Raw genomic sequence first — 26,475 nt, 5'->3', positions numbered from 1 at the left:
AGGCATGTACACGGTATACATAGGGTACATAAATACATACATTCAGGCAGATACTCATCTACATAACAATAAAAAATTAACAAAAAAAATTAAAACATTAAGAACAACAACAACAACAAAAACTCTTAACAAGCAAAAAGAAATTCTGTTAACTTTATCAGGAAAGAGTTCTAACCAGACATTAAGGTAACTATTTGGCAGACCCATGAACTCAGTATATAGTGTGTCCTTGAACTCAATATAGAGCCAAGGATGACCGTGGCTTTCTGATCCTCCTCCCTCCACCCCTAGGGCTCTGGGATTACAGGCATGCACCATGCCTGATGCTGGGGATCTGACCCAGGACTCTGTGCGCACTAGGCAAGTGTTCTATCAACCGAACAAAGGACATTCTCAAGGGTGTCAGTAACCTCCTGTGCCTCCTATCTTGCATCACCCTGAAGGACTCAGTGGTGGCCACCCCCCTCTCTGGGCCCTTCTACTCCACCCCACCACCACATCCAGAAGGACTGGAGAGTAAAGGCCTGGCCACCTCACCTTTGTGAAGATCTGCACTGCCTCACAAGCTGCAACCGCGCAAGAGCAGCATCAGACTGAATTCCCAACAGGAACATTTTATATTGTGTGACACAGTGTTATGTCATCAGGAACACACGCCTCGGATAAATAACACCTACTGCTACAGGAAAAGGATGGAAGCATTTTCCAGAACCATTTAGAACATGCAGATAAAAAAAAAAAACCTCTCTAGGTTCCAAGATCAGTCCACTCCCAGAAAGGGAGAATTTACCAGGTTTTACAGTTTGTTGCTTTACATCTCGCTACCTTTGTGTCCACTTTTTATCACTGAGGAAGCACGGTTCGCCTCAACCCAACAGAAATCTAAAGGCTCGCCATTTCCTTATTGAGGAAAAGTACGCTTTATAGCTATCAGGGCTTGAATCCAAGGAAGAAGTGCTAGGTCAAGGGATCATTTAGCACTGCCATCTTCAGTCTGGAGGGTTCCATTTCACTTTTGCAGTCTGGGAGTGGAACTCAGGGTGTTAGGCTTGGTGGCAAATGCCTGTATCCACTGAGTCATCGCGCTAGTCCCCGTGTACAATTTTAATTTTTTTAGGTGAAGGACACACATGCTGTGGTGTGTATACAGCGTATGGGCGTTGGCTCTCTCCTTTTTGCCACTTGGATCCTGGAGACTGAACTCACGTCGTCAGGCTTGGTGGCAGGCACCTATATTGACGGAGCCATCAGTTGGGTCATCAATGCAATCTTTCAGAGAAGAGAAAGTGAAGGGCACAGACAATGCAATTGTACCTGGTCCTCCTTACTGGCCACTCTGAGCTTGAACAAGACCTTGTACTAGCTTCCAGGATGCAGGGTGGGAGGTTCCCTCAGGGGTCAGGGTTCAAATGCAGATTCTGGGGTCTGTGGAGAAGGCTCAGAAGTTAAGAGGGTTTGCTGCTTTTCCAGAGGACCCACATTCAGTTCCTACCGCCCATGTTTTAGAAGGCTCACAACCACCTAGCGACTGCAGCTCTAAGGGAGCTAGTGTCCTCTTCTGGCCTCTGTGGGTACATACATGGTATTCACTCAGGAGCCAGTGGACACTCACACATACACATAAACAAAAAAAATAAAAAAACGAATCTTAAAAAAAAAAAAAAAAACAGATCTGACCTAGTCAGTCTAAAAAGGAATCTGGGACTCCACATTTCTCATAGGCTTTTGGGTGATGCTAATACTGCCTGCTTGATGCACCCACCTTGAGATAAGGGCCCACACTCCCTCATGGGAAGAGAAGGAAAGATTTAAAAATGACATATTGAAGCTCCTGATAAAGACGTTAAAAAAAAAAAGGTTGCTAATTTTAGTAATAACTTGCAAAGGGCAAGCAGGGTGTATGTGTGTGTGTGTGTGTGTGTGTGTGTATGTGTGTGTTCACGTGAGCGTGCATAACCAGCGGACACTTAAAGGGACTGTCCTTGAACAGGTGCAACCCCTCTGCTACCGGCAGCTCTTTCCATCACTATGGGAACAGGGAATCCCCTGGAGGATGGAAGTTTGCACAGGGCCTTATGGTGGGGACTGCCAATCTCTGCGAGCACCGTGACTCTGGAGGCTGAGGTGAACTGCCTGCTGCTGAACATGGAACCGGGATTGAGATGTCTGGTGATAGAACCCCAGGCAGGCAGAAGCCGCTCAAGGCCGGCATACTTTTTTTTGTGGGAATCTGAAGACATGGCTCAGGGGGAGACGAGCGAGACAAGCAGACAGGAATACCAGGGAGCCAGGAATGCACCTGGGAAGGGCTGGGCCTCCCTGTGTCTGTTTCTTCTCTGCACAACCTCATGTTTCTTCTACAGATAGGCTCACTCCACAACGTGAGAGACAGGACTGTCCCCAGCTCCAGAGCTTGTCATCCTCAGTTACCTCGGGGACCCAGAGAATGCCAGGGAAGGCCACCGATTGGCCAGTTTGGGTCAGATGACAGTTCCACGCCAGAGCAGTTTGTTCTTTCTTCACTTACACTCTTTCCCCTCATGCTATATCTTATTCAGTTTTGTGGCTTTACAGTAAAGATTTAATTGTTAATTATCTGTCTATCTGTGTCTGTATGCATGTCAGTACAGGTGCCCGCAGAGGCCGGAAGAGGCAGTTGGATCCCCTGGAGCTGGAGTTACAGGTGGTTGAGAGCCCCACTATGTGGGTGCTAGGAACCAAACTTGGGGACTCCAGAAGAGCAGAAAGCACTCTTAACCTCTAAGCCATCCCTCCATCCCCAAGATGTTCATTTCTTGATCATGGACCGATTTTAGGAGGGGCTGGCTGGAGATGTTGTCTCCATAAGGCACCCATCACAAACCCAGGTTTCTCTGGCCCACGGTAGATACAGCCAAAGGCAAAGGGTTGCAAATCGGGCAGGCATATTTGTTCCCTAAGTGCCTTGGCCTGGGAAGTGGCCTATGACGTATCTGCTCCACCTTACTGGTGAGAACCACACATAAGGTCACATTCAGATGCCTTAAAGAAGTGGGATCCTTGGGTAGGAAGAGACACCCTGAGGCCAGTCTGACACAATTCCACGGAAAAACTGTGAGTTCAAGCAAACCCCTTCTCCCTTAAGTTGCGTTGGTTAGGTATTATGTCACACCAAAGAGAGAACTAACTATTTCAGAAACATCCTAGGATGAGCTGGGGGTGGGGTGGGGAGGGGGGGGGTGCTGTCTAAACTTCCTTTGAATTGAAATCAGGAAGAGTCAGCAAGGTCATAACACTCATATGGTTTGTGCAACTCAGACAGTTGCACTTTTCAACCGCTCCAGCCAGGAAAAACGGCTCAGCTGGTAGAGTGTGCTTGCTGCCAAGCGTGGCAGCCTGGGTTAGACCCCCCCCCCCCCCCCCCCCGCCCCCAGGCCCCGCATGATAGAAGAAGAGAACCAACCAGCTCCTGACAGTTGTTCTCTGACTGTATACACACACACACACACACACACACACACACACACACACACCCCAGATACAAAAAGTAATTTGAGAATAGTTGGTTGGTGGTAGGGAGTGGAGTCAGGGTGGGTGGAGGTGTAGTGGAAAATGAGATGGGAGGGAGGCAGGCAGACTTGGACACTTACTAGACTAACATAAGATATAGTTTGGAAAGATAAGAGAAAGCTTGGGGTGCTTAAGAGTCTTTGTTCCTTGTGGTTGCTATTAAAGAGGGGCACAAAGGTGTACCACTCAGGGTTTCATGGGTGTTAGGTGAGTGTGTATCCGCTCACCCTCTGAAGCTCACTGTGGAGGAAACATTTAACCTTCATATTGCTTGGTCTCACAGTTAAGAATTCCCATGTGTTATGAGCATATACAGGGGGAGGTAATCCCCCTCAGGAACGGTCATAGGGGAGGGGAATAAGGGGAAAATGGGAGGGAGGGAAGAATGGGAGGATACAAGGGATGGGATAACCATTGAGATGTAACAAGAATAAATTAATAAAAAATTAAAAAAAAAAAAGAAAAAACTTGCCTGAAAAAAGGGGAAAAAAAAATTCCCGTGTGTGGCTTCAGACACAGGATGGGATAATGGAGCTGTGTTTACTGCTGCGAGCTTGCCTTGTAGTTTTGTTAGCTTTGAGCCAGGAAGAAAGAGTTAATTATTTCTACTGTTTTCCACTGACTCTTTTGCTTTGGGGCCACTGGAAAGCTCCTGCCATCAGTTCAACCTTCAGCCTTTCGATCCGTTACAAGCGGCCTGCGATCTTTATCATTCACCGAAAGGTCCTGCCTGGTTTATCTTTAATCTGGCCACATAAGTCCAGCGCTTGAATGCGAATTGCAGGCAGCTTGGCCATGTTCCATTATAGGGCTCAGCATTAGGCCTCCTCTTGAAGTTCCTACATCTCTACCCACCGTAATGGCCCTAGCAGCAAAGATTTGGCCGGTGCTTCTGGGGCTTATATCGTCTGAATCTTGTCCTCAGGTGTCAGGCCTTTTTGCCTTTAGGCTTTGCTTCTTTAGGCTGTACAGGACTTTCTCTGGTGACGGAGGAGTTGGTCGCAAAGAAGATCCATCCCTCATGTATGTAGTCCAAATATGGGCAGCACCTGACCCAGACGTCTGCTTTTTAAAAGGTAGTTATGGACCACTGATGTCTCAAGGGAAGCTAACTTTGACATTCATGGTACAAATCGTGTCTTGGAGACAGATAGTTGCAGAGGGTCCTTTCATTCCTTTTCTTTATCATCAGAGAGCCGTGATGGACCTTTCTTCCATGAGGCAGTGTTTAAGTCATAGAGAAACACTTAATTTGGAGCCTGACTTTGAAGGTTCGAGCCCAGGCTGCGTCATCCTTGCTGTGTCACTTAATAAGGTGATGCGACCTCTGGTTCTCCGCAAAACGCAAGGCAGACCCCAAGATGAGGTTGTCCTAAAATGCAACCCGCAGTCCAGGAGATCCGAGGGAACCGAATTTTTCAAGAGACCGTTGGTCGGGAGGCGCCCCGGGGCGGAAGGGGTTATGATGATAGAGACGCCTGGAGGACCGGAGTGGCGGGAGCGTCCCCGCGGGCAGCTCACCGCGCAGGCGCGAGCGGCGAAGCTGGGTTGGGGGGCCGCCCCGACACCCGGAAGTGTGCGCCTAACGGGTCGAGCCGGGCCTTCTGTCCGGGGGAGGGGGCGGGGCCGGAGCCCCTCGGAGCGGGGAGCCATAGAGCAGGACGGAGGACCCGGGTCCTAGATAAATCCGGAAGTGGCGACCTGAGGCGCCTCTCGGTACCATAGAGCTGGAGGAGGGTGGCGGTCAGGGGTCGCCGAGCTCGTCTGCCTAGAGCGGCGAGGAAGCGGTGGCGGTCCGGGCGGGAGGAGGGGGGGGGGGAGTGGGGGAAAGAGGAGAGGGAGAGGCGCGAGCGGAAGCGGCCGGGAAGGTCACTTCCGGCCTGGGCGCCCGTCCCCCTGACCCCAGGGTCTGAGTCGCCGCTGCCGCCGCTGCCACCATCCGCGAGGCAGGCGAGAGGAGGAAGAGTGCGGCGCGGCGGCCCCGGGGCCGAGGAGGTGAGGGCGGCTGCGGGCTCAGGGGGGCGTGCGCCGAGGGGCTGGGGTGGGCGCGCGTCGGGAAGCCAGGCTTCGGACGGGGTGGGTGGGTGGGGAGGCGGGAGGGCGAGCGCGGCAGAGCGGGCGTGTGCGCGTGCGCGTCGTGGTAGGGGTTGGGGGGTGGGTGGGCGTGAGCGAGCGCGCGGCCGGTGAGTTTGCGCGCGCGCGCGCTGTGTGTTGGGGGGCGGGGGGTAGGGGTGGGGGTGGGATTGGCGCCCCAGCCTTGGGGGTAGTGCGCGTGCGCGACTCGAGCCGCTGTGTGCGGGGCTGCTCGCTGGCACCTCGGCTAACGCGGGCAGCGGAGTCCCGGCCTCCCCGCACCTTACTAGCCGCCGGCCATGGCCGGAAATGCCGGGGACTTTTTTGGGGGGGGTGTGGAGAGGTCTGATTGGGGGGAAGGGGCCCCGCCGCCTGGACCGGGCTGACCGGAAACGGCGGCCCAGGAATAGTGTAGGCCCCAGTCCTCCTAAGTACCCCCCGTCTTTCCCCGTTTCAAAGTCGGCCTGGTCCGTTGCTGCCCCGGGCGCCATACACTGGGCTTTGATCCCGCGGGTAATTACGGGGATACAGGGCGGCCAGAGGCCCATTCATCTATTTCCCCCCGCGCGTGCTGACGGGCGACAGGAAACAAGTCCCGGGAGGGGAAAGCCCCAGGCCAAGGTCAGCGCGGCGTGGGCCGTACAGCCCAGTCTGGACAGTTGCCTTCCTTCCTAGGGCAGACTCAGCCCCACCCCTCAACAGCCCTCCAGCCCTCCCAGTCTGCATAAGATTTGACCATAGGGTGACCCCCCCCCCCCCAAATCCCAGGCATGAGTGTCCCAGCAGTTGCGAAGGTCAGTCGGAAAAGTGATCCACAGACGCGCCAAGTGGAGAGTGAACTGACGACACCTTAGTGCCAGGCCCGGATTGGGCACCGGGATAGGAAGGTGGGCACGAAGTAGAGGTGTAAAGCAGAAGGTGAGACCTGACCCATCACAGTCCAAGAGAATTGCTCAGGGCATTATTTAAAAAGGCAACGATGTGGTGGTGGTGGTGGGGTCTCCTCCAACCCCCCACGTAGTTTCTGGTCCAGGTTCTGTGTTGGGCATTGTTGAGGACCTAGCTGAGCTCTGGCCTCAGCTCTGGGGAAAGCACAAGTGGGCTGTAAGCCTCTCCGGTCAAGTGCAGCCTTCCTCTCTGGAGTCGCTGAGTGCTGGGCTGCCCCAGCCCAGAGAAGTTTCACATCAGATTCTGACTTGGCCCAGCTCAGATGAGCTGAGAATGGATTGGGAAGGGCATATCCTCGGGCTTGGTCCATAGTGAAATTCAAGAATGCATTTCAGCCGCTGGGACTATTCCTCACGACTCTGAAGCTCACATCTTTCAGCTTCCTACCTTACACAGCCATAGACGAGAAACTTCGCTTGTTCCCGTGAAGACACAATGGAGGCAATGCCAGTATTTTCTCCAGAGCACGGGTTGTCATACTTTCCTTTCAGGCAAGAGTTACTCAAAAGCTCTCTGGAGCCAGTCAGTGTTCCTGAGTCCCAGGCTTGGCTCTTTGACAGCTCTGTGACCTTGGATGTGTCACCTTCCCTTTCCCAGGCTGTTTTCTCATCAGTTTCTTTAAGTGGGGAACACTGTCACTGTTCCCTGAATAAGCCCAGTCCTTCAAGACTACAAACACAGCTAATCCTAGGACAGTGAATTGCTCTAGTAGGGACACCCAACTTGACAAGGATCTTGTAGTTCCTATTTGCAGTTGCTCAGGCCATGTTAGCATGGCTGTGAGAGTTCTGGGGCCTCCAGGGAGATTGCAGGACTTAGGAGAGCTGACAGGATGCATAGCTCAAAGCCATCAACTGTGTAGTCCCTGATGGGCACCCATAGCTCTTGGGGGTGCCCAGACACACTTCCCAGACTTTCCGAAACCCTATTGTTATCCTCTTGACTAACCAGGACTGCGCCAGGTGTTGGGCATCCATATTTAGAAGAGACTGAACGTGGTTGATTTGCTCTGAGAGCTTGGCAGGCTCCTGGTACTAAGTTCTCTGAGGCCCTGGGACAGAGGTGGTCACCTTGGTTTTGGCAAGATAGGACAGATGCTTGTGTTGGTGCTCATGCATGCTAGGCCCTAAAGCAGCTTGAGGATATAGTACGTGTAGGCGCATGGTTGTAGTGTCGTTCCTTCTGTTGGAACAGTTCTTTTGGGTAAGGCTGGATTTGGGGTTACAGGCCTGCTCTTCGGTGCTAGTGATTGTGTTGGGGGGTCCTGGGTCTCGATTGTTGGGTAAAATGTCAGGAGTACTCCTGCATACGGGGCTGCTGGCTGGAAGACTGTTGAGACCTGGCTTGTCATTATAGAGGACCTATAGCACAAGCAGAGGTGGTGAGATTTGAGATCCATGCCAACCGTGGTGAAGGCCTCACTAGCCAGGAGGGTGGGTAGGAAACTGAGGGGCCATGGTCCTAATGCGGATGGCCTTGAGGTGGAGTGCGGAGGGCTGTACAGAGAACATGCCAGCCCCTGTCCAGGTGGGCTGGGTGACCCGGTTGCCTCCATGCTTTTCCTCCTCTGTCTCTGCCTTGGCCTCTTGGTCTCTCCCTTTGGGCTCCCAGAACAGTGGCTTCTCTCCTGTGCCCATTGGGGAGTTCTGCCTAGTTCCCTGAGGGAGTGCCTGCCCTGCAGAGGATAATGCTGGGGACCAGACACACATCAGTACCACCTCAGTCTCAAAGCTAAGGGCAAAGCGGCTCATACCACGGGCTTGGGTTTGTGTGCAGAGTCGGTTGGTCAGTGCTGAGTGTGGTTCCTGCTCTCCTTTGAGGACTCAGTCTGCTGCATATTCCCTGTGTTTTTTTGGGGGGAGGGAAACCCATAGGAACTTTAGGCTTAAGATAGGAATCTCTCCCAGAGGCCTGAGGACTCAGCCAGTGGGAACAGACGTTAATTGGGAGCAATGCCAGTGTCCTGAGAGGAAGTCTGGCCGGCCTGGGTTTGACACGGCATTTACTGTGTGGCTGTATGACACTGTATTAGCCAATGAGCTGTCTAGACCTTGGCTTTCTCATCTCTGAAAGAGGTATAACAGTGATGGTTCCTCACCTGTCTGTTGGTATAAGGTGCTTGCGGGTTTCTTGTTCAATGCTGGGCATGTGTCATGATTTGCCACTGGATGGGATGAGATGAGACACCTCTGTCTAGGCCACATGGTTGGTCATCAGAAGGGTAGATTGTGACCCTGGCAGCTTGCCTGTAGGAATTGTCCTCTGGCCTCTCTCTCTCTCTCCCTAGCAGTTGAGGGGATCAGCTTGGGGTTTAATCTGCACTTGATGAATGTGACCTGTACTGTTGGCCAAGCAGGACAGTTGCAGCAGAGGGAGGGGAGGAGTTGGGAAGGCTTCCCAAGGGAGGAACTTTTGATGCTGGGTCTTGGCACCTAGGCGTGTTACCTCAGCAGATCTAGAGAGGCATAAGGCCAGGTGCCATCTGCATACCTAGAAAACAGCCCTGCCCAGAGGGTGAGTGAGATGGCCCATGAGTTCTTTGTCTGTCTGTAATGCAAAATGTTTTTTAGAGAGATTAAGGTTCACAGAAAAGTTGAGTAGGATGGCTTCCCTTATGCCACTCCCACCAGTCCCAGGCTCCGCACTACTGATATCCTACTCCAGCGCCATCCCCTGTAGCTTGGTGTTACTGGTAAATCTGTCAGACATTGTAATCACCCAGCATGTACCGTGTACTCCTGAAGAGAGTCCTGCTTGTAGCACTTTTCAGTTACTTGCCAGTGGTTAAGAATTCGGGTGCCCAGGAGTGACCCTGAAGGCCTGCGGACACATAAGAGCTGTCTTGGCTTCTGTTTCTGGCTGCAGTTGGCCAGGGAGGAAGAGGGTGCCCCTCAGGGACTGCCCCAGCTGAGTGCCAGGTGTGTCACAGCTTTACAGAGGATTATGGATTTAGAAGGCTCTCCTGGGGTAGGTGGGGCCAAGGCCTTTCTCTATCCTGACCATGTTTACTTCAGACCTTGTGTGTGTGTGTGTGTGTGTGTGTGTGTGTGTGTGAGAGAGAGAGAGAGAGAGAGAGAGAGAGAGAGGGAGAGAGAGAGAGAGACAGAGACAGAGACACACACACAATGATCATGCTCTGCTAAGGGACAAGAGACTACATCAAGTGGGTGTGCTGGACCAGTTAGGAGGCAGAGACATCTTATCAGCGGAAACACTGGAGGAGAGACCAGGAGGACCAGGAATTAACTCCGTGCTGTGTCTAAATACACTCTCAGATCTGGATGAGGTGCAGATGCTGTTCTCAGAGTGCGGCTGACTACCAAAACTAGACGAGATGGAGCAGTCCCCAGGAGCTCACCCCTGCAGAACATGTGTCAGAGCCCAGTGGGGGCAAGCACTGGGATGCATCAACTGGAGGGTCAGTCCTTGCCCTAGGGCTGAGAAAATGAAGACTTAGCTTTGGTTTGGTGCTGAATGCAGGGCTGGGTTAAAGAGGGGGTCCAAGGGCCCCCAAGGGGAATGAGGGGAGAGGCCACCCACAGACATGGCGTGGCAGAATAGATCTGGGGAAACCAGAGAATTTGCTCTACGGGAGCCCCTTAGTAAAGGACAGTGGGCTGAGAGGCCAGCTGATGGCCATCTATGTACCATTCTAGAACAGTAGGCACCTGGCGTGCTTAGTACTTGCCCTCAGGGATCCCAGAAAGATGATTGTGATAATAACAAGCCTGGCATATGATAGGAGGTGGGGCCTGGGCACAGGAGGAGGAGGAGATACTTGAGTCAGCCCTTGAGAGGGGAGGAGGAGCAGGCTGCTAGAAAGTCAGGCGCAGGATTTGACAGAGGGGCACAGTATGTGTATATTGGGGGACTGGAAGATGGGAGAGCGTAGGCCAGGTTGGGATCTGGGTGAATTTTGGTTTTGGCAGGGTAGTGTTTCTTGTCTGTGGCAGTTTTACTGAATTAGGGGACCCCTTCCATAATGTACAATTCACCCATTGAAAGTGCACACTTCTGGCTTTCAGCATATGTACTGCACTGTGTGTCTATCACCAGAAGAGATTTTAGAAATTTTCCTTGTTAAAACAGAAGCTGATTCTTCAGCAGTCACTCCTTCCACCTGCCCCAGCCTTGGAGCCATTGTACTTTCTTCCTTTATGGCAAGGGTCCTTAACCTTCCTAATGCCGTGACCCCCCAACCAGGAGGTTATTTTCGTTGCACTTCATAACTAATTTTGCTACTGTTATGGGTTGTAAATATCTGATATGCAGGATGTCTGATATGCCACCCCCAACAGGTTAACTATATGCATCTGTGGGTTTGCTTACTCTAGGTATCTCACAGAGTTGAGCAGTCAGTGCTTTCCCAAAGGTGGCTTGCTTTACAAGCAGAAAGCCTTTGAGTTCAGCTTTGTTGTGTGTGTCCGTGCCTACTCCTGTTGTGGCTGAGTGCCATGTTTCACATGGTGGCATTTGCGTTGGCTCTTTCTGGCCTTGGTGATTATTACTTCCCTGAATGTTCACATCTAGATTTCCATGTGGTGGGGTCATCTTTCCTTCCACGACTCGAGGGTGTAGACTAGTGCAGTTGCCGGGTTGGTGGTGATTGATTGTGTAACCTTGAGGGACTGCCAGGTGTTTTCTGAAGCAGGTGCACCGCTTTGCCCTCTCACCAGCCAAGCCCAAGGCTTCCTTTCTGGACAACCTCACCACGCTTCCATGACAGTGGCCTGTGAGGTGCAGCCTCTTCGTGTGTGTGCTTGAGTTTCCCTGTAGCAGCATCATTTCATGTGCTCACTGGCCAGCTGTAGCTCTTTGAAGGGAAGGCTTTTCAGACCTTTTGCCAAGGGGTAAGGTTTGTGTGTGGTCTGTGTGTCTGCACATGTGTGCAGATGCTTATGGGTGTGAGCACATGTGGAAGTTGACTTGTCACTTCTGTCTTAAAGATATATTTACCTACTTATTTAACATGTATGCGTATGTATCTGTTATGTGTGCCATGTGTATGCAAGCACTCGAGGCCAGCAGAGAGCGTTGGCTCCTCTGGAACTGGACTTTCAGGCAGTTGTGAACTGCCAGGTGGGTGCTAAGAATCAGACCTACGCCCTCCTCCACTGAGCATCTCTCCAGCCTCTTCACCCTGTGGGTTTTTGTTGTTGTTGTTGTTGTTTGCTTTTGTTTTTGTTTTTTGTTTTTTTTGAGAAAGGGGATCTCATTGAGCCAGGGGCTCACCATTTTGGGAGGATTATTTAATTGGCTTTACAAACTCCCCTCTGCAAACTGGCCCGGCTCTCCTTCCCAGTGTTGGGGTTCCAAGTGTGTACTGCTATACCTAGTGTGTTTATATGGGTTCTGGGGTTGTGTACTTGGTCCTCACGCTTGTTTGCCCACTTTTTACTTGGGTTATTTGAGTTGACTAACTTTTTACAAAGATTAAGGTCACGGAGTGAGAGGGGTCTTGAGAGACTCAGGATGGATCCAGAACTGGGGTGCCAGTGAGGGAAGGCACCCAGAAGCAGGTCCTGGGGTGGGCACATGCAGGGAGGAAAGGAAAAGACCAGAGGAGGCACTGGCTTGGTTGGGGCCTTTGAGAACCGGTGTGGATGTCCTTGCTTGTGACCCAGGGGTGTGGGGTGTGGGGTGGGTGCTTGAGACTCAGAAGTAGATAGGGGCCCTTGGTGACAGAAGTTAGGGTGTTTGCTAATGAAACCTGGAAGAGGACAGGCGGTTTGGAGATGACTGGCAGGCGAGAGAGGAGGTGCCTGCTGGTGGGAGGAGAGGGAGGGGCAGGCACAGGTGGACGAGGGATGAGAGGCGGGAGGGGCTGCTTCTGCACCAGGCCTAGAAGCAGGTGGAGAAGGAGGCAAGATTGGCAGCAGAAGAAAGCAAGGGGATAATTGGTGGGCAGGCATCCAGAGGGGGTGGGTGGGACCTAATAACAACAATAATAACAATAATTTGTCTGGGCTTAATAGTCGGTTCAGATCCATGTGCTAATTGGATTGCTTAAGGGCCCTGCTGGGAGGGGTGGGGGCTAGGGGGTGCCCTTTCTTCTACCTCTGCAAGGTGGAGGTCAGAGCAAGGTGAGCGTGTGCAGAGGTGCTGGCTGAGGAGGAGGAGGAAAGGTGAGGGTGGCCTGCCCCTCCAGGGTTCCTGTTCAGAAGGTGCCTAGCATCGCATTGCCTGGACTGTTCTTTACTTCTGCGGAGCTTCTGGAGACTGAACCTAGAGGATCAACCCTAGGGCCTCCGTCACACGCCAGTCATGAGCTCTGCCACTGAACACCCGTGTACATCTTGGAGTTAGTTTCCTTGTGCTCAGGTTGGGGCCCTTCTCCAGGGAGCTGTCCTGAGACTTCAGGGCTGGATTGTGGCTCCTAAGATTGCCCTGGTTCCTCTGTGTCTCCTCTGCAGAGCAAACACCCCACACCCCAGGCTGTGAGCTCTCTGTGGGCTCCACACCTTAAGGGCTTGAACAGGAGGGCAGCCAGCAGTTGCCCTCATGAGCGGGTGAAAGAATGCATGGAAGAGGAGGAGGACTGGGTACCCTTCCTAAACCCTTTGCAAGAGTAAGAAGACTCCCTGACTCATCCCTACGAGCTTGCCTCCACGGGCGGCTCCACACAGCCCTGTCAAACACCTGTCCTGCAAGGACAGCTGAGGCCCTGAGAGCTCGTAGTTGCTCAGGGTCCCAGTGTGCAGCTGTGGTAACACTTGGGTTGAGCTTTCAGGCTGGGATTTTCCAGCTGGAGAGAGGTGTGTGCCCCTGTCTGGTATCAGGTCTGCTCTTTGCTTGTTTGCTTAAAAGGGCAGGTGTTGTCAGCTCCTGTAGTGCACTCTGTCCTGCTGTAGGCAGCCGCCTAGGCAGCCCTGCTGCTCTGCTCCTAGAGACAGGACATAAAAGGGCCACCTCTGAGGCTTGGTGAAGATCTGTCTCCACCCCACAAATGCACCCAGGCTCCTGTGTTGTGTGGCCTGCTGCACCTTTTGGCCAGCTTGCCAGCAGGGGCCTGGGGCAAAGCAAAAGGCTCTGCAGCAAGGTCAGAGGAACAGAATGCCTTCCTCTTTCTTCTGAGGTCTAAACTTTTCAGGGCATTTTGTATAGGTGTGTAGGCCAGACATTAATGGCAAGTCTTTCCCAGTCATTTTCCTAATTTTTAAAACTGTCTTTGAGCCTGGAACTCTCCAGTTTGCTAGCCAGCAGGCCTCAGGAATTCTTGTGTCTACTTTCCCAGCAGTGGGGTACAGGTGTACTGCCATGGGTCCTGGGGACTGAATTTGAGTCTTTCTGCTTGTGTGGCAGGCATCTCCAGACTGAGCTTGCCATCTCCCCGGTCCCTAACCAGGACAATTTATGTGGTATTTTATCCATGCGATAGGAGCCAACCCTCCATACACCCTGGGCCCACCAGTGCTGTGGACTTGTGTGCTCCCTTGGTTCAGGGGAACCTGGCAGACAGTAACAGCAGCAGCAGGTGGCCTGGAGCACAAGCTAGGCTGTCTCCTGCTGCCTGTGGAGCTGCCTGTAGTTTGTTTGTTTATTTGTTTGTTTTTAGTCTCTTGCTCTTTAAAATTAGGAGTCAACCAATCTTTTCCTATAATTGACCAGATACTGAAAATTTCAGGCTTTATGGATCACAGTGCAAACCAAAATTGTCATTCATATGGGTGACTCAGAACATTTGAAATGTGACCATTGAAGGGAGATACCATGGTGTCAGTAGGAAGAGCTTGACCAGTCTTAACAAACGGTTTCCAGCCAGCACAGGGTAGGCTCTGTGTCATTGCCTTTCACCTTGTCAAATCTTTTGGGCTTCAGCCTGGTCAGAATAGTAAGGCTTCCTGTTTTTTGCCAAGTAGAGGCTGCCCCTCTGACCACCGAGGGCATGCTGCAGGGGTGAGGTGAGTAGAAAGCAGGCAGGGCTGTCCTGTCTCCTCTCTGCCTATAGCTGGGCCTTCCTCCTGCTAGGAAGTAGCTGGAGCTGGGCCTTCCTGGCTGTTTGAGATCTGGGTTTCGTTTCTTTCTTTTTTTTTTAAATAAAAAAAAAAAGATTTATTTATTTATTATTTATATTCTGCCTGCATGAATGCCTGCACACCAGAAGAAGGCATCAGATCACATTATAGATGGTTGTGAGCCACCATGTGGTTTCTGAGAATTGAACTCAGGACTCCTTGAAGAGCAGATAGTGCTCTTAACCACCGAGCCACCTCTCCAGCGCCGGGTTTCTTGTTTAAGTATGAACACAGTATCACTCTTGGCAGCTGCTGTTCACAAGCTCTTCTTACCTCTGACCCCTGGTAGCGCCTGGGCAGTGCCTGCAGCTCAAGTCCTGTTTTCTTTCCTTAGGTACTTGTAATGTTGATGGTTATATAATCACGCATAGATTTTTTAAAAGAAGTTTACTTTCTAGTAAGATATTTGTGTGCCGAAAATATGCTGGAGTTTTGCTTTTTTGAGACAGGGTTTCTCTATGTAACAGCCCTGGGTGTCCTGGAACCGACTCCCGTAGACCAGGCTGGCGTTGAGACCAGGCTGCCTGCTTCTGATGCCCGAGTGTTGGGATTTAAGGCGTGTGTGCTGCACAATTGGGCGACTTACCGTATTCAGAGTTTCACAGCTGTCACTGCTGTCTAGTCCAGAATGTTCTCATTACCTGTCAGGAAGCCCATACCTGTTCATGGCTGCTCCTGTCCTAGCACCACAGCCACGCATGTGCTGCTTGTGCTTGTCTGTGAGCTTGTCCAGAGAGTCTGCACCCATGGAATCTGATGCCATGTGGCTCTGGACTCTGACCTTGAGTAGTTCATGCACATAGAATCTTATACTACCAGGCCCTGGCTTTATTTGACTCTGGGCTTTGTGATGTTGGACAGTTCACATGGCACATGGAGCCCTGGGCTTAATGACCTTGGGCAGTTCCTTCCCGTGGGATCATATACTTCCTGGCTCTGGGCTTTGACCTTGGGAAGTCCGTGCACATAGACTAATAGGCTTAGCTTTTGTTTCTTTCCCTAGCTTTTCAGCTGCCAACACAGCCCTACATGCCTGTTCACTCATGATGTTGTGCAGATGTGTTTTTTCTTTGGGTGCACGCTGAGAATGGGACTGTAGGGTTACTTGGTAACTGCTTACTGTTTGAGAAATAGGTTGTTTTCCAGAGCAGCATCTGGAACAGTGCCATCTGACGTGTTCCCAGTGTGCTTGCAAGCTCTTCTTGTGGAGTTCTCCATTGCACTTTGAGACAAGCTCTCATGTCACCCAGGCTGGGTTGGGATGCAGCGTGTAGCTGGGGCTGGCCTGGAGCTTCTCATCCTCCGCCTCCACCTCGCAGGTGCTGGTGGTAACAGTTGTGCACCAGCACAGCTAGCTTGCTCTGGAGTTTGGTGTTCATGGTGTGCTCATGGTGTGCTCCTGGGGGCCCGGCAGTGTTGGAGAGGAGACAGAACTTTCTCCCTCTTAGAGGTCTCTGCTAAGTCTGAGGAATAAGCAGACATAAAGCAGATAGACCAGAAGGAAGTTGCCATGCCTTCTCATGTGTGTGGGCATCATGTGGAAGCAAAGCCCTGTGGGTGGGGGCCTGATGCTTCTGTGCTGCTACTAAGTTTTGGTTGTGGAGAACGGATGGGGAGGCTTGTTTGTGCAGAAATCCCTTGACCTTGCCTCCCGTCCCTGATACGGCACTTTATTCCCCAGGACAGGGAGGGCATATCTTAAGAGGAGGCTGTGCTCTGGCTTTCAGGAAGAAAAAAGGGAGTCATTGCTGTTCCTGCAGACCTTGGGCTGAAATCTTCCCTTATCTGGTGGTGTGTTCTGGTGGGATTCTGCCATTTTGTCAGCTTTTGTCCTCACACCTGTTTTGTTGTATAGTCAGATGAGGAAAAATGGAAAGAATGTAAGAGACTTGCACTCAAAGCTTGTGTGCACAGGGGTACCCAGTGGTGTCACACTTTGATCCCACCCCCACACAGACATGCTCAGTGTGAAGTAGGCTCCCATAGGTTGCTGACATAGGTTTTCCCTCCAGCTTTCTCACTTTAACCCTTGCTGTTCTTGTAAGAAAAATCTTCAGAGTTTTGGGTTTTTCTTACCCAGTAGCTTCTGGGGAGGTCGTCATGTGGGATTTCCATAGCCTTTGCATGCAGCTCTTGGGCCACATGGCCACCTTGTGCACATCCACGGAGCTGTTGAGACCTGGCTCCAGCAACTGGGGCCCACTTGGGTCTGTTTGTCCGTTTTATGTGGTTCTCCTTCCTGAGCCAGGTCTGGGGCAGGACCAAGCGCTGGGAGGCATCCTCTTCTTGTCAGTGTCTCCTTGGCCCAGTTTCATTCACCTTTGTATCCGTACCACTGTTCTCTGGGGCACTTGGGCTGCCTGTCTGATGTGGGTGTTGGGGTTCCCGTGGGTAGTGCTGACCTAGGAATAGATGTGTGAGGACAGGCTAACTTGGTACAACATGAGGGAGCACTAGAGGAGGAGCAAAGGCCAGGTACGGGGAGAGGCTGGGTAGACAGGTCTTCTGAGGAGGGGACTCGGACCCCAAACATAGTCTGGCAGGGAAAGCTGTCATCACTTGTTCCAAGGCTCTCAGGAGCCAGGAGGAACACCACTGAGGGGGCCCCGGTGGCTAGGCTGGTAGGGGACCTGTGGTTCAGGGTGTTCCTGAGGGCTAGACCTGGCCCAGGCTTTTCACAGGCTGGCCTGGAAGACTTATGTGTTAGTTAGTATTTCCTTGTGGAGCGGGCTTGCCCAGTCCTGCGGCCTGCAGTTGCTCTGGGTATGAGTTTAGTCAGTCACAGTGTTTGATACAGGAGGTGCAAACTTTCTACCTCTAAAATTTCTTTTTGTTGCTCTTGTTTTGATGTAGAAATTGTCAGCCTTCTGCCACGGCTCTCTCCTCCCAGTTGTACTCAAGCATCCTTGGCTTAGGGACTCCTGCAGTTGGGTGTTACAGCTGTGGAGGCATAGGGACCTCTTCTAGCGAGTGTCCACTCTGCAGGGTTGTGCTGAAACCCATGGACCTCTGTCCTCCATCTTGCCCATGAGGAAACTCAGTCATGGAGATGGAGTTCCTCCGCTAAGTTCCAGCTGGGTGGAGCTGGCAGGGCTCTAGGAGGATCTCTGACCTGAGTCAGGGGGTTGCAGCTTGAGCCACCGCTGTGTTGGTGTAGGCTCCTTCTGCTGGGTGACTGTGCCTACCTTGAGGAGTCCTCTGTCCTGCTCAACACCTGTAATCTCTGTCTTCTTGTCTTGTTCGCTTCCAACAGGGACCCAGACATGGAGCTGCGGGAAGAAGCTTGGTCTCCGGGGCCGCTGGATTCTGAGGACCAGCAGATGGCCAGTCATGAGAACCCAGGTGAGGTGGCCTCGGTGGTTCACTCAGCCGACCCCACTGCCTTCCTACCAGGCCAGGGAACCATCCTTTGTGACTCTGGGGTGCCTGGACTCCTGCCCCTTGCCCTTCAAGAGTCTCATACCCCCAGCTTAGAACCAAGGGCTGGTGCTTAGGTCCCTAAGGGTCCTTTTAATAGGAACATCCAGATCCTTGGAGTCACCTTTTGTCTCATGCCTGCAGCTGGCTGTTGCTGAGCACCCCTTCTGTGCCCCATACACAAAGAGTATGGTTCAGAGAGTACCGTGACTACTTCCTGATTGCTCCTCACATCAGGGGTGGGTCCCCAAACCCAGGGTCTGGAAATTGTAATGAGTGAGGGAAGGACTGGGAAGGGCAATCTGAGGTCACTTGGTAAGGTTTGGGAAGTGTGGGCTAGGTAAAAATGAAATTACTTACTTTTAAGTGTTGGCAACATGTGTTTTGTTTGTTTAATAAAGCATTATTGGGTTGAAAAAAACTCATCTGTGGGTTACATGGTGCCTAGGTTTGTTGGGTAAGACCCATCCTGGCCCAACACCCTCATGCCTCTCCTTGGTGATCCCAGCCTGATGACAAGAACGCTCATGAGAAGGCCCAGTGGGCGTTGTGTCTGCTCCTGGGGCAGATGCTGTTGGCTTCCCCCGTTTTAATAAATTGGTGCTTACAACACATTGCTTCAGTGTTCCTTAGACTTGGCTGTCATGGCCCGAGGTTGCTTGTCTCGTCACCTCCACCTGTACACAGCCACATACCCATTTGTGTGGGGTTGCAATAAAAGTTTGGCACAATCCTGACAACTCGACATCCTGACTGTTCTAGTTTCTTTTCTTTTGCTGTGCTAAAATAATTCAGTACAAAGTAACTTAGAGGAGAAAGGGCTTATTTGAACTTTCAATTCCAGGTGCATCATGCTGTGAAGTCACTGGGGCAGGAGCTTGAAACAGCTAGTCACAGCACAGCCACAGCCAAGAGAAGAGAGAAATAAATGCATGTTTGCTTGCTTGGGCCCAGTTTGATTTCTTTCCACTTGAGACAGTTTCAGATCCCTCCCTGACTGGGGGAGCAGTGCCCTCACAGTGGGCTGGCTCCTCCCCGTGAGTTAACTTACGGTAGTTCCCTACAGACACGCCCACAGGACAGCCCGAGTAGAGGACCCTGTGCCGAGACTACTCCAGGTCATTCTGGGTTGTGTCACGTTGACTCCCGTACCCTCTCCTGCCTCTCAGCTACTCAAACACTGTGGCATGCATTGACACAGACACATGCACACACAAGTACAGGTACATCCTAAAAACCAATTCATGCGAGGAGCCCTGAAATTGAGCTATGTTGAGAGAACAAGTCACAAACATTGAGAGCAGCTACAGAGAGCTGATGGCTGGGATGTAGCTCAGTGGTAGCCCAGTGTTTGGTCCCATCTGCTGCAAAACCAAAATCCAGCTTCCTGGCAGAAAGAATGGATTATAAGGAAAAGTAAAGGCATCTGCTAGATTTCCCTTCAGCAACACTTAAGCCTGACAAAAGTGTGTGACCATGACAGTCCTCAGGGTGAGAGGGATGAACTTTGAAGGGTGTCAACAAAGAACAAGAGCCCAGTTAAGTCCCTCACGTGTGTGCCTTTCCTGAAAATCTGATGGTGATTGAGCTTTGGCCAACCCCAGTGACCAGGGAGAGGCAGACAGGGTGGCAGTGAGCAGGGGCTCAGTTGGAGCACAGGACCAGCTGGCTCCCCAGACATCTGCCTATGGAGACAGCTGTGAAAACGGAAAGGGACTTCTTAGGGCCCATAGTGTGGCTGTCCCTAGAAGGCAGCGGGGGTCAAAGCAGCAAGTGACACCTGTGTTCTGATTGTGTCATCACCCACACTGGAGAAGAGAAGGGTACTAAATAGTTTGAATAAAAACGTTTTTGGCTACTGAGAATTCATATGGCAGTTACCAGTGTGGATTCATGTGTTTTTATTTGAAAACAAAACCCAAAATAAGCACTTCCTGATTTTAGGGGTGCTTTGGAAAGCTGTCCTTGGCAGGTCAGGGGCAAGCAGCGTGTAAGACAAATGGGACGCTGTTGAGACCTGGACCCAGGGAGGCCAGCAAGCTTTGAGGAGGCACCCACTCACTGAGGATGAACAGTTTTACCCCGAGTGAACTCAGCATTTGTCTCTGCTGTGGTACTAGGGATCCAACCTGTAGTCTTGGACAGTCTAGATAAGAACCCTACTTGAGAGCTACATTTCCAGCCCTATTTCTACTTACTGAGACAGACTTGCTAAGTTGCCCAAACCAGCAAGCCTTGAACTTTTGAACCTCCTGTCTCAGCAGGGATTGCAGGCCTGTGCCACCAGGACCAGCCTGGAGTCTGTGTTTGGTACGATACTGGGAAGGGAGAGACTCACTTGGTCATTTGGTGAAGAATAAAGAACCAACCTACACTTGACTACCGGGCAGGTGTCCTGTCTATTCAACCTCCTGTGATGCGCCCAGTACCGAGAGTTTGACCCTGATGGGTTGTCTTGAAGTCATTGCTGCTATCCCACAGTTCTGTTTGCAAAGTGGAATAGCTGCCCCTGTGTCCAGGTGGTCCATGCATTGTCCAAAGGTGATACAGGGAGCCTTTCCTTCTGGGAGAGGGCAGGACATATCTCAAGACTATCTTTGGTAAGGCTGGGCAACAAAGGCTGGGCTGCCAGACCACTGGTCCAGAGGTGCCATGAGTGAACTGTGAAGCCGGCAGAGCCATATGGCCTTGATTCAGATATTTAAAATTTTTATTTTGTGTATCTGTGCTTTGCCTGCCTGCATGTATGTGCTTGCCTGCTGCCTGTGACGGTCAGAAGAGGGTGTGAGAGCCTCTGGAACTGGAGTTACATAAGGTTTTAAGCCAGCATGTGGGTGCTGGGAATCAAACCGTAGTATTCTGCAAAGGCATCAAGTGCCTTAACCACTGAGCCATCTCTGAAGACCACACTGAGGTAGAAAAGGTTGTCGGCCCTGTTTTTCTGAGAACCTGATCTAAACTGACCCTGCAGCCCCCTGCTAAACTCAAGAGTACCACTTGCAAACCCCATCGCCCTTCAGAACCAGCTGTCCCTGTGGAGCCCAGGCATCTGCTAAAAGGGAACTCCACCTTTTAAGTAATTAGGCCTTCTGTCCTTTAATGCCTACTTATTTCCAAAACAGGTACACTAAGCTGAATAACCAGACACCTTAGGAAAAGTCAGAGACTAAGAAAGGAACGTGCCTGACCAGTGCGCTCCCTGCTCTTGACAGCCTGCCCTCTCCAGGTCTTAGCTCCAGATTGTCACCTAGCATTGGGTTCCCCTTCACACGCCGCCCCCCCCCCCCCGCTGGTCCCCATGTCTTGTTCTGTTCAACGTGCAGATTCTATGTCATGACTGCAAATACTGTTCAAAGATTTGTTCAAAGCCACAGTACGCTGGCATTCTGAATTCTTAAGCTTAAAAACGCTTTAAGTTATGTTTTGTGTGTGCATGGGAGAGTGTAGGGCGAGCATGGAAACCAGAGGACAGCGTGAGGGAGTTGGTGTTCTTCTGTCACGTGGGTACTGTGATTGAATTCAGATTGTCAGGTGTAGAGCAAGCACATTTACCTGCTGAGCCATCTCCTCGGCTCCATTATGACACGTGAACACACACGTATCACTGTATTTCCCCACCACCCTTGGGACTGGTCTGCTTCCCCGTCTTAAACAGTCAGTCCCTCCTGCTTTTTCTCAGGTATTCTATTCATTTCCTGTTCACCTGTGCCTTTTGGACCTCTTCCCACCGCTGTCTCCGGTCCCCGCACCCTTTCTATTTTTCTCTCCCACATGTGATTTGTGTGTGTGAGATAGAGACAGATAGACACGTATGCCTGTAGGCTGGTGGTAGATGTAGATGGTTTAATTGCTCTTCACCTAGTAGTTTGGTGAAGCTCCATGTATCAGTTAGGTCACCTTGCCAGGGAACTCCCAGAATCCATTGCTCTCTACCCACTGGCCAGCATTGGAGAGTCAGGCCTGCACCGCCATGCCTGGCTTTTATGTGGGTGCTCGGGATTTGAGCTTGGGACCCCCTACTTTCATAGAAAGTACTTTTACCCTTTGAGCCACACCCTCCAACATGAGAGGAAAAGTGATATTTGTTGGAAACTGGCTTGTGTCACTTAACATAATCTCCAGTTTCACCTTTTTTTTTCTGTAGATTTCATTCTTTACCACTGAATACAATTGCACTGTATGTATGTATGTATGTATGTATGTATGTATGTATGCATGCCATTCCTTTATCCATTCTTCTGGGGAAGGGTTTCTGGGCTGGCTTCATTCTTGGCTGTTGTGATTAGTGCAGCAGTAAACATGGTCGTACAAGTATCTCCACCCACCTTGGGCCAGCACTTGCCTTCTACTTGGGTGATGGTGATGCTCTTTGCCTTAGACTAGTGCATCTCAGCCTTGGGCATGGAGATGGACCTGGCTGGGCTTGTGATAGTGGCCCTGGAGTTGGCTTCACTGGGAGGTTCTCCCTGGCCGCTCTGAGATTGGAACTGCTGCAGGTATCTTGTGCCAGTGACTGCTGATGCGGCTGCTTGGTAGATCCAGTTGCCCATTCAGATCTTGGCTCGGCTGATGTCTGGTTCCATCACCATGAGCTTGTTAGTTCACAGTTTGTGGAACTAGGAACATCCCTTCCATGGAAAGGAGTGTAGCCAGGGCACAGCCCCACAAGTTCTTGGAGCTGGTGAGAGAGGAAGCAAGCTTCCAAAGGCCTATGAGAGCCTGACTGAAACCCAGGGTGCTACCTGTGTTGGTTGGCACGACGGACCTGGTAAGGCCCTGGCATGTGACTGTGGCCTTGGTTCTGTTGTGAAATGGCAAGGTGGAGTTTGAGGAGTGGGCAGGCCCCTGGAGAGCAGATGGTCAGGGAAGGTGCAGGACAAGCTCGGCTTGACCAGGAGGCACATGTAGAAAGACTCTGGGCTATCCTGAAAGCCCAGACCTTTTCAGGTTTTCAGTTGTCCAGACCTAAGGCCCCTCACTGTAGTTGTCTTTGGTGGCGGGGAGGTGGTAGTCCAAGTTAATTTGTAATAGAGGCTCATTTTATGTGAGGCTTGCATGCCCAGATAGTGGGGCTAACCTGGTGGCCCATCCCATTTGTCCAATTGCTCTCCCTTTTCTTTTTTCCACCCTTAGGTCAGGATTGCCCAAATGTGACATCATTACTTCACAGTGTGCAGGCCTGGCCCTCCTATCCCTGTTGGATTTCAGGTGCCTTTTGTGCTGGAGCCTCTTCTAGCACTGTTACCCTTGGCCCTAATGAGCTGTTCTGTGCCACTTACTAACCTGGAATACATCGGCAGCCTGCATGTGGATGGTCCTTGTCGGCCCGCCACCTCTGACTTGCTTCCTCCTTCCCTCTTGCTTTGCAGTGGGCATCCTCATCATGGATGATGACGACGTCCCCAGCTGGCCCCCGACTAAGCTGTCCCCACCCCAGTCTGCGCCTCCTCCTGGGCCTCCACCCCGGCCGCGGCCGCCTGCACCCTACATCTGCAACGAATGTGGCAAGAGCTTCAGCCACTGGTCGAAGCTGACGCGGCACCAGCGCACGCACACAGGCGAGCGGCCCAATGCCTGTAGCGACTGCGGCAAGACCTTCTCGCAGAGCTCACACCTGGTGCAGCACCGGCGCATCCACACGGGCGAGAAGCCGTATGCCTGTTCTGAGTGCGGCAAGCGATTTAGCTGGAGCTCCAACCTCATGCAGCACCAGCGCATCCACACAGGCGAGAAGCCTTACACCTGCCCCGACTGCGGCCGCAGCTTCACACAGAGCAAGAGCCTGGCCAAGCATCGGCGCTCCCACAGTGGTCTCAAGCCCTTCGTGTGCCCTCGCTGCGGCCGCGGCTTCAGCCAGCCCAAGAGCCTGGCGCGCCACCTGCGGCTGCACCCAGAGCTGTCCGGGCCGGGTGTTGCAGCCAAGGTGCTGGCGGCTAGCGTGCGGCGCGCCAAGGCACCCGAGGAGGCTGCGGCGGCGGACGGCGAGATTGCCATCCCAGTGGGCGACGGCGAGGGCATCATAGTGGTGGGCGCGCCAGGGGATGGCGCTGCAGCGGCCGCAGCCCTGGCTGGGGTGGGGACGCGGGCAGCGGGGCCGCGGTCACGGCGGGCGCCAGCGCCCAAGCCATATGTGTGCATGGAGTGTGGGAAGGGCTTTGGGCATGGGGCCGGGCTGCTGGCCCACCAGCGCGCGCAGCACGGGGATGGGTTGGGAACAGCGGGTGGCGAGGAGCCCGCACACATCTGCGTGGAGTGTGGTGAGGGCTTCGTGCAGGGTGCCGCGCTACGGAGACACAAGAAGATCCACGCAGTTGGGGCACCTTCGGTCTGCAGCAGCTGCGGACAGAGTTTCTATCGGGCAGGTGGGGAGGACGATGGCGAGGACCAGTCGACTGGTGGGCGGTGTGCCGAGTGTCGGGGTGGGGAGGCCCGGTAGGGACGGAGGTGCCCGGGGGGTGGGCAGGGCCCCTCGGGCTCAGTGGGAATTACCAGCGAGCAAGACCGCGAGGCCCAGGGAAGAGCCAGACTGAAAGGAGCAGCGGTGGCTCCCTCTTTCCTTGCCCCGTGCTGTCCCGGGTGTGAGGGGACCCACAACCATCTGGGCAGGTTCTCAGGACTGCCCACATCCTCTCCACTGACCCGCCCTACCGCCTGGCGGACTGGCCCTCAATAGGTTCCCAGCCTGGGAACCAGAGACGTGTGTGAGAACTGTGTAGATGAACACGAGACCCTTAAGGGAGAGGTCATCCTCCACTACAGGTGTGGGGTCGCAAGGAACAGGAATCCGGGCCTTGTGCATCGAGAGGGTCTCCCTTCCCTTCTAGAGTTTTCTTTTAATCATACCTTTTTGACCCCTCCCATCCATTAATTTTTCTGCCCCATGGGTCCTTGTCGATTTTCTAGCCCAAGTCGTTCCTCCCTCTCTTGGATTTGCCGTAGCAGGGGAGTGAAGAAGTAGCCTCTTGCTCCCCGTCCTGGCGGTGGGAGAAGGGAGGTAGGGGCAATAAATGGCACTATTCAATTGTCCCAGAACTGCCTGGTTCTTGAGTTTGGGATGGAGAAGGGAAAGAGGTTAAATGGAGCTGTTTCCACAAGTGACAAGAGCCAGACAAGGCATGACCATGCTGGGCCCAAAGTGTCATCACCAGGTTCCAGAAAGGAGGCCTACTTGCTGAGGAGCCTCTTGCTGACCTGGAGTAGGGCCACTGTTCAGAAAAGGTCGGCTCCCAGAGGACACGGAAACGGGACACTGTTCCCTGGTCCAAGTTCTGGTTACTGGGTAGCCATGTATCTGCATTCCCCGCAGAGCAGGCTGAGTCTTGGTGGCTGCTGCTGTCCAGTGAAGGAGTTATCAGAGGAGGAGGGTAAGCGTGGGGTGGATAGTGTCCCTGGATCCAGCAACCTAACGTGGACAGGATGTTGGCAGTAACCATGCCATGCTCTGTCTCAGGCGCTGCTCAGCACCGGGCCAGTGCATCCCGCAGAGCCCTTGCAGCTGCAGGATGAGAAAGGGCCTCAGTGTTAGGTGTAGTTTCCTGGGTCCACAGCCCCCAGCTTAGTGCTGCCTGTTCCTTGGTCTTGTACTGTTGACTGCCAGGGAGTATTTTCAGCCCAGTCCGGGGATGAGAGGGGTGAGCTGTAGGTTTCTCCCAACCACCCCAAGGAGTGGTGAGGCTTCTTGTTAGTGGGCGTTGTGGGAGGAAGTACGGGTCCCGAGTGTGCCCCTCTATGCCCACTTGTCCTATCTAAAGGAGAGTGTCAGAAGGGAAGGTCACAGTGGCCTTGGGTGAGTGGCACTGGTCTAGCTTATCTGGCACAGGTTAGTAAAGATTGCAGAAATGTTGCTTAAAACCCTTTGGTTCTTTCTGCCAAAATGCTGCTGACCTTGGGCATTGCTGGAGGTAAGTCAGAGAACGCCATCAGGAGATGATGTAGCTGAAGATCAGTTTCCTCCCTTGCCTCGTCTAGGCTGTGTTACCCTGGGCAGGTGAGTCAACCTCTCTAGTCCTTGATCTGGCTCTGTCCCCTGTAGAAGGAAGAGCTGCCCTGAATCATGAGCGTTTGTAGGTGATCTGAGCCCAACGTGTGATCACAGGGTTGCGCACCTCTACAACGCAGGAGCTGAATCCCATGGCAGGCAGGGAGCTGGTGCTTAAATCCTGCTACCCGTTTGGGCCTCAGCTACTCAGTGTAAGTCATTTAATGGAGAATTTACTAAGCCAACGTGTCTATGCACTTAGGCCAGAGTCTCCGCCACCCCCCAGTCCCAGGCCAACCTCAATCTTGTAAGACCTTGCATTGGGTGCTTGGGACAAGGAAGAAGGCACGTGTCCCTTGAGACTCCCTACCTAGTCCCCTGCCTGCTGTCTCAGTGTACAGGTGGACAGATGGAGGACAGATGAGGCTGGACAACCTCCATTTTGTGAAGACATCATTTGGGGCCAGCGTTTATGCACACCACACATTTAGTGGT

General features: G+C 52.5%; 1 protein-coding gene and 1 long non-coding RNA gene across 6 annotated transcripts; one reads left to right on the top strand and one right to left on the bottom strand.

The window, feature by feature from the left end:
- Positions 1-598: 598 nt before the first annotated feature.
- LOC311591014 lies at positions 599-4,289 on the bottom strand. The gene is made up of 2 exons (XR_014777011.1): positions 4,173-4,289; positions 599-1,425 (listed from the first exon to the last, which is right to left on the bottom strand). It is a non-coding gene; the product is annotated as an uncharacterized lncRNA (long non-coding RNA).
- Positions 4,290-4,781: 492 nt separating this feature from the next.
- ZNF787 (zinc finger protein 787) lies at positions 4,782-25,028 on the top strand. 5 transcript variants are annotated; one of them, XM_084770365.1, is made up of 4 exons: positions 4,782-5,265; positions 5,456-5,544; positions 17,839-17,927; positions 23,372-25,028. In XM_084770365.1, exons 1-4 carry the CDS (start codon positions 4,927-4,929, stop codon positions 24,436-24,438), a joined length of 1,584 nt encoding a protein of 527 aa, XP_084626491.1. In that variant the 5' UTR covers positions 4,782-4,926; the 3' UTR covers positions 24,439-25,028. The 5 variants fall into 5 exon arrangements, with proteins under 5 accessions (XP_084626491.1, XP_084626492.1, XP_084626495.1 ...); XM_084770366.1 differs by lacking the exon at positions 5,456-5,544 and having other exon boundaries at positions 5,131-5,265; XM_084770369.1 differs by lacking the exons at positions 4,782-5,265; positions 5,456-5,544 and adding an exon at positions 5,714-5,732.
- Positions 25,029-26,475: the final 1,447 nt, after the last annotated feature.

The sequence above is a fragment of the Acomys minous genome (assembly GCF_964271855.1).
Source record: "Acomys minous genome assembly, chromosome: 20".
NCBI classification, from domain to species: domain Eukaryota; kingdom Metazoa; phylum Chordata; class Mammalia; order Rodentia; family Muridae; genus Acomys; species Acomys minous.
The sequence above is the reverse complement of the archived record's forward strand: the minus strand, read 5'-3'. Positions and strand labels throughout refer to the sequence as shown.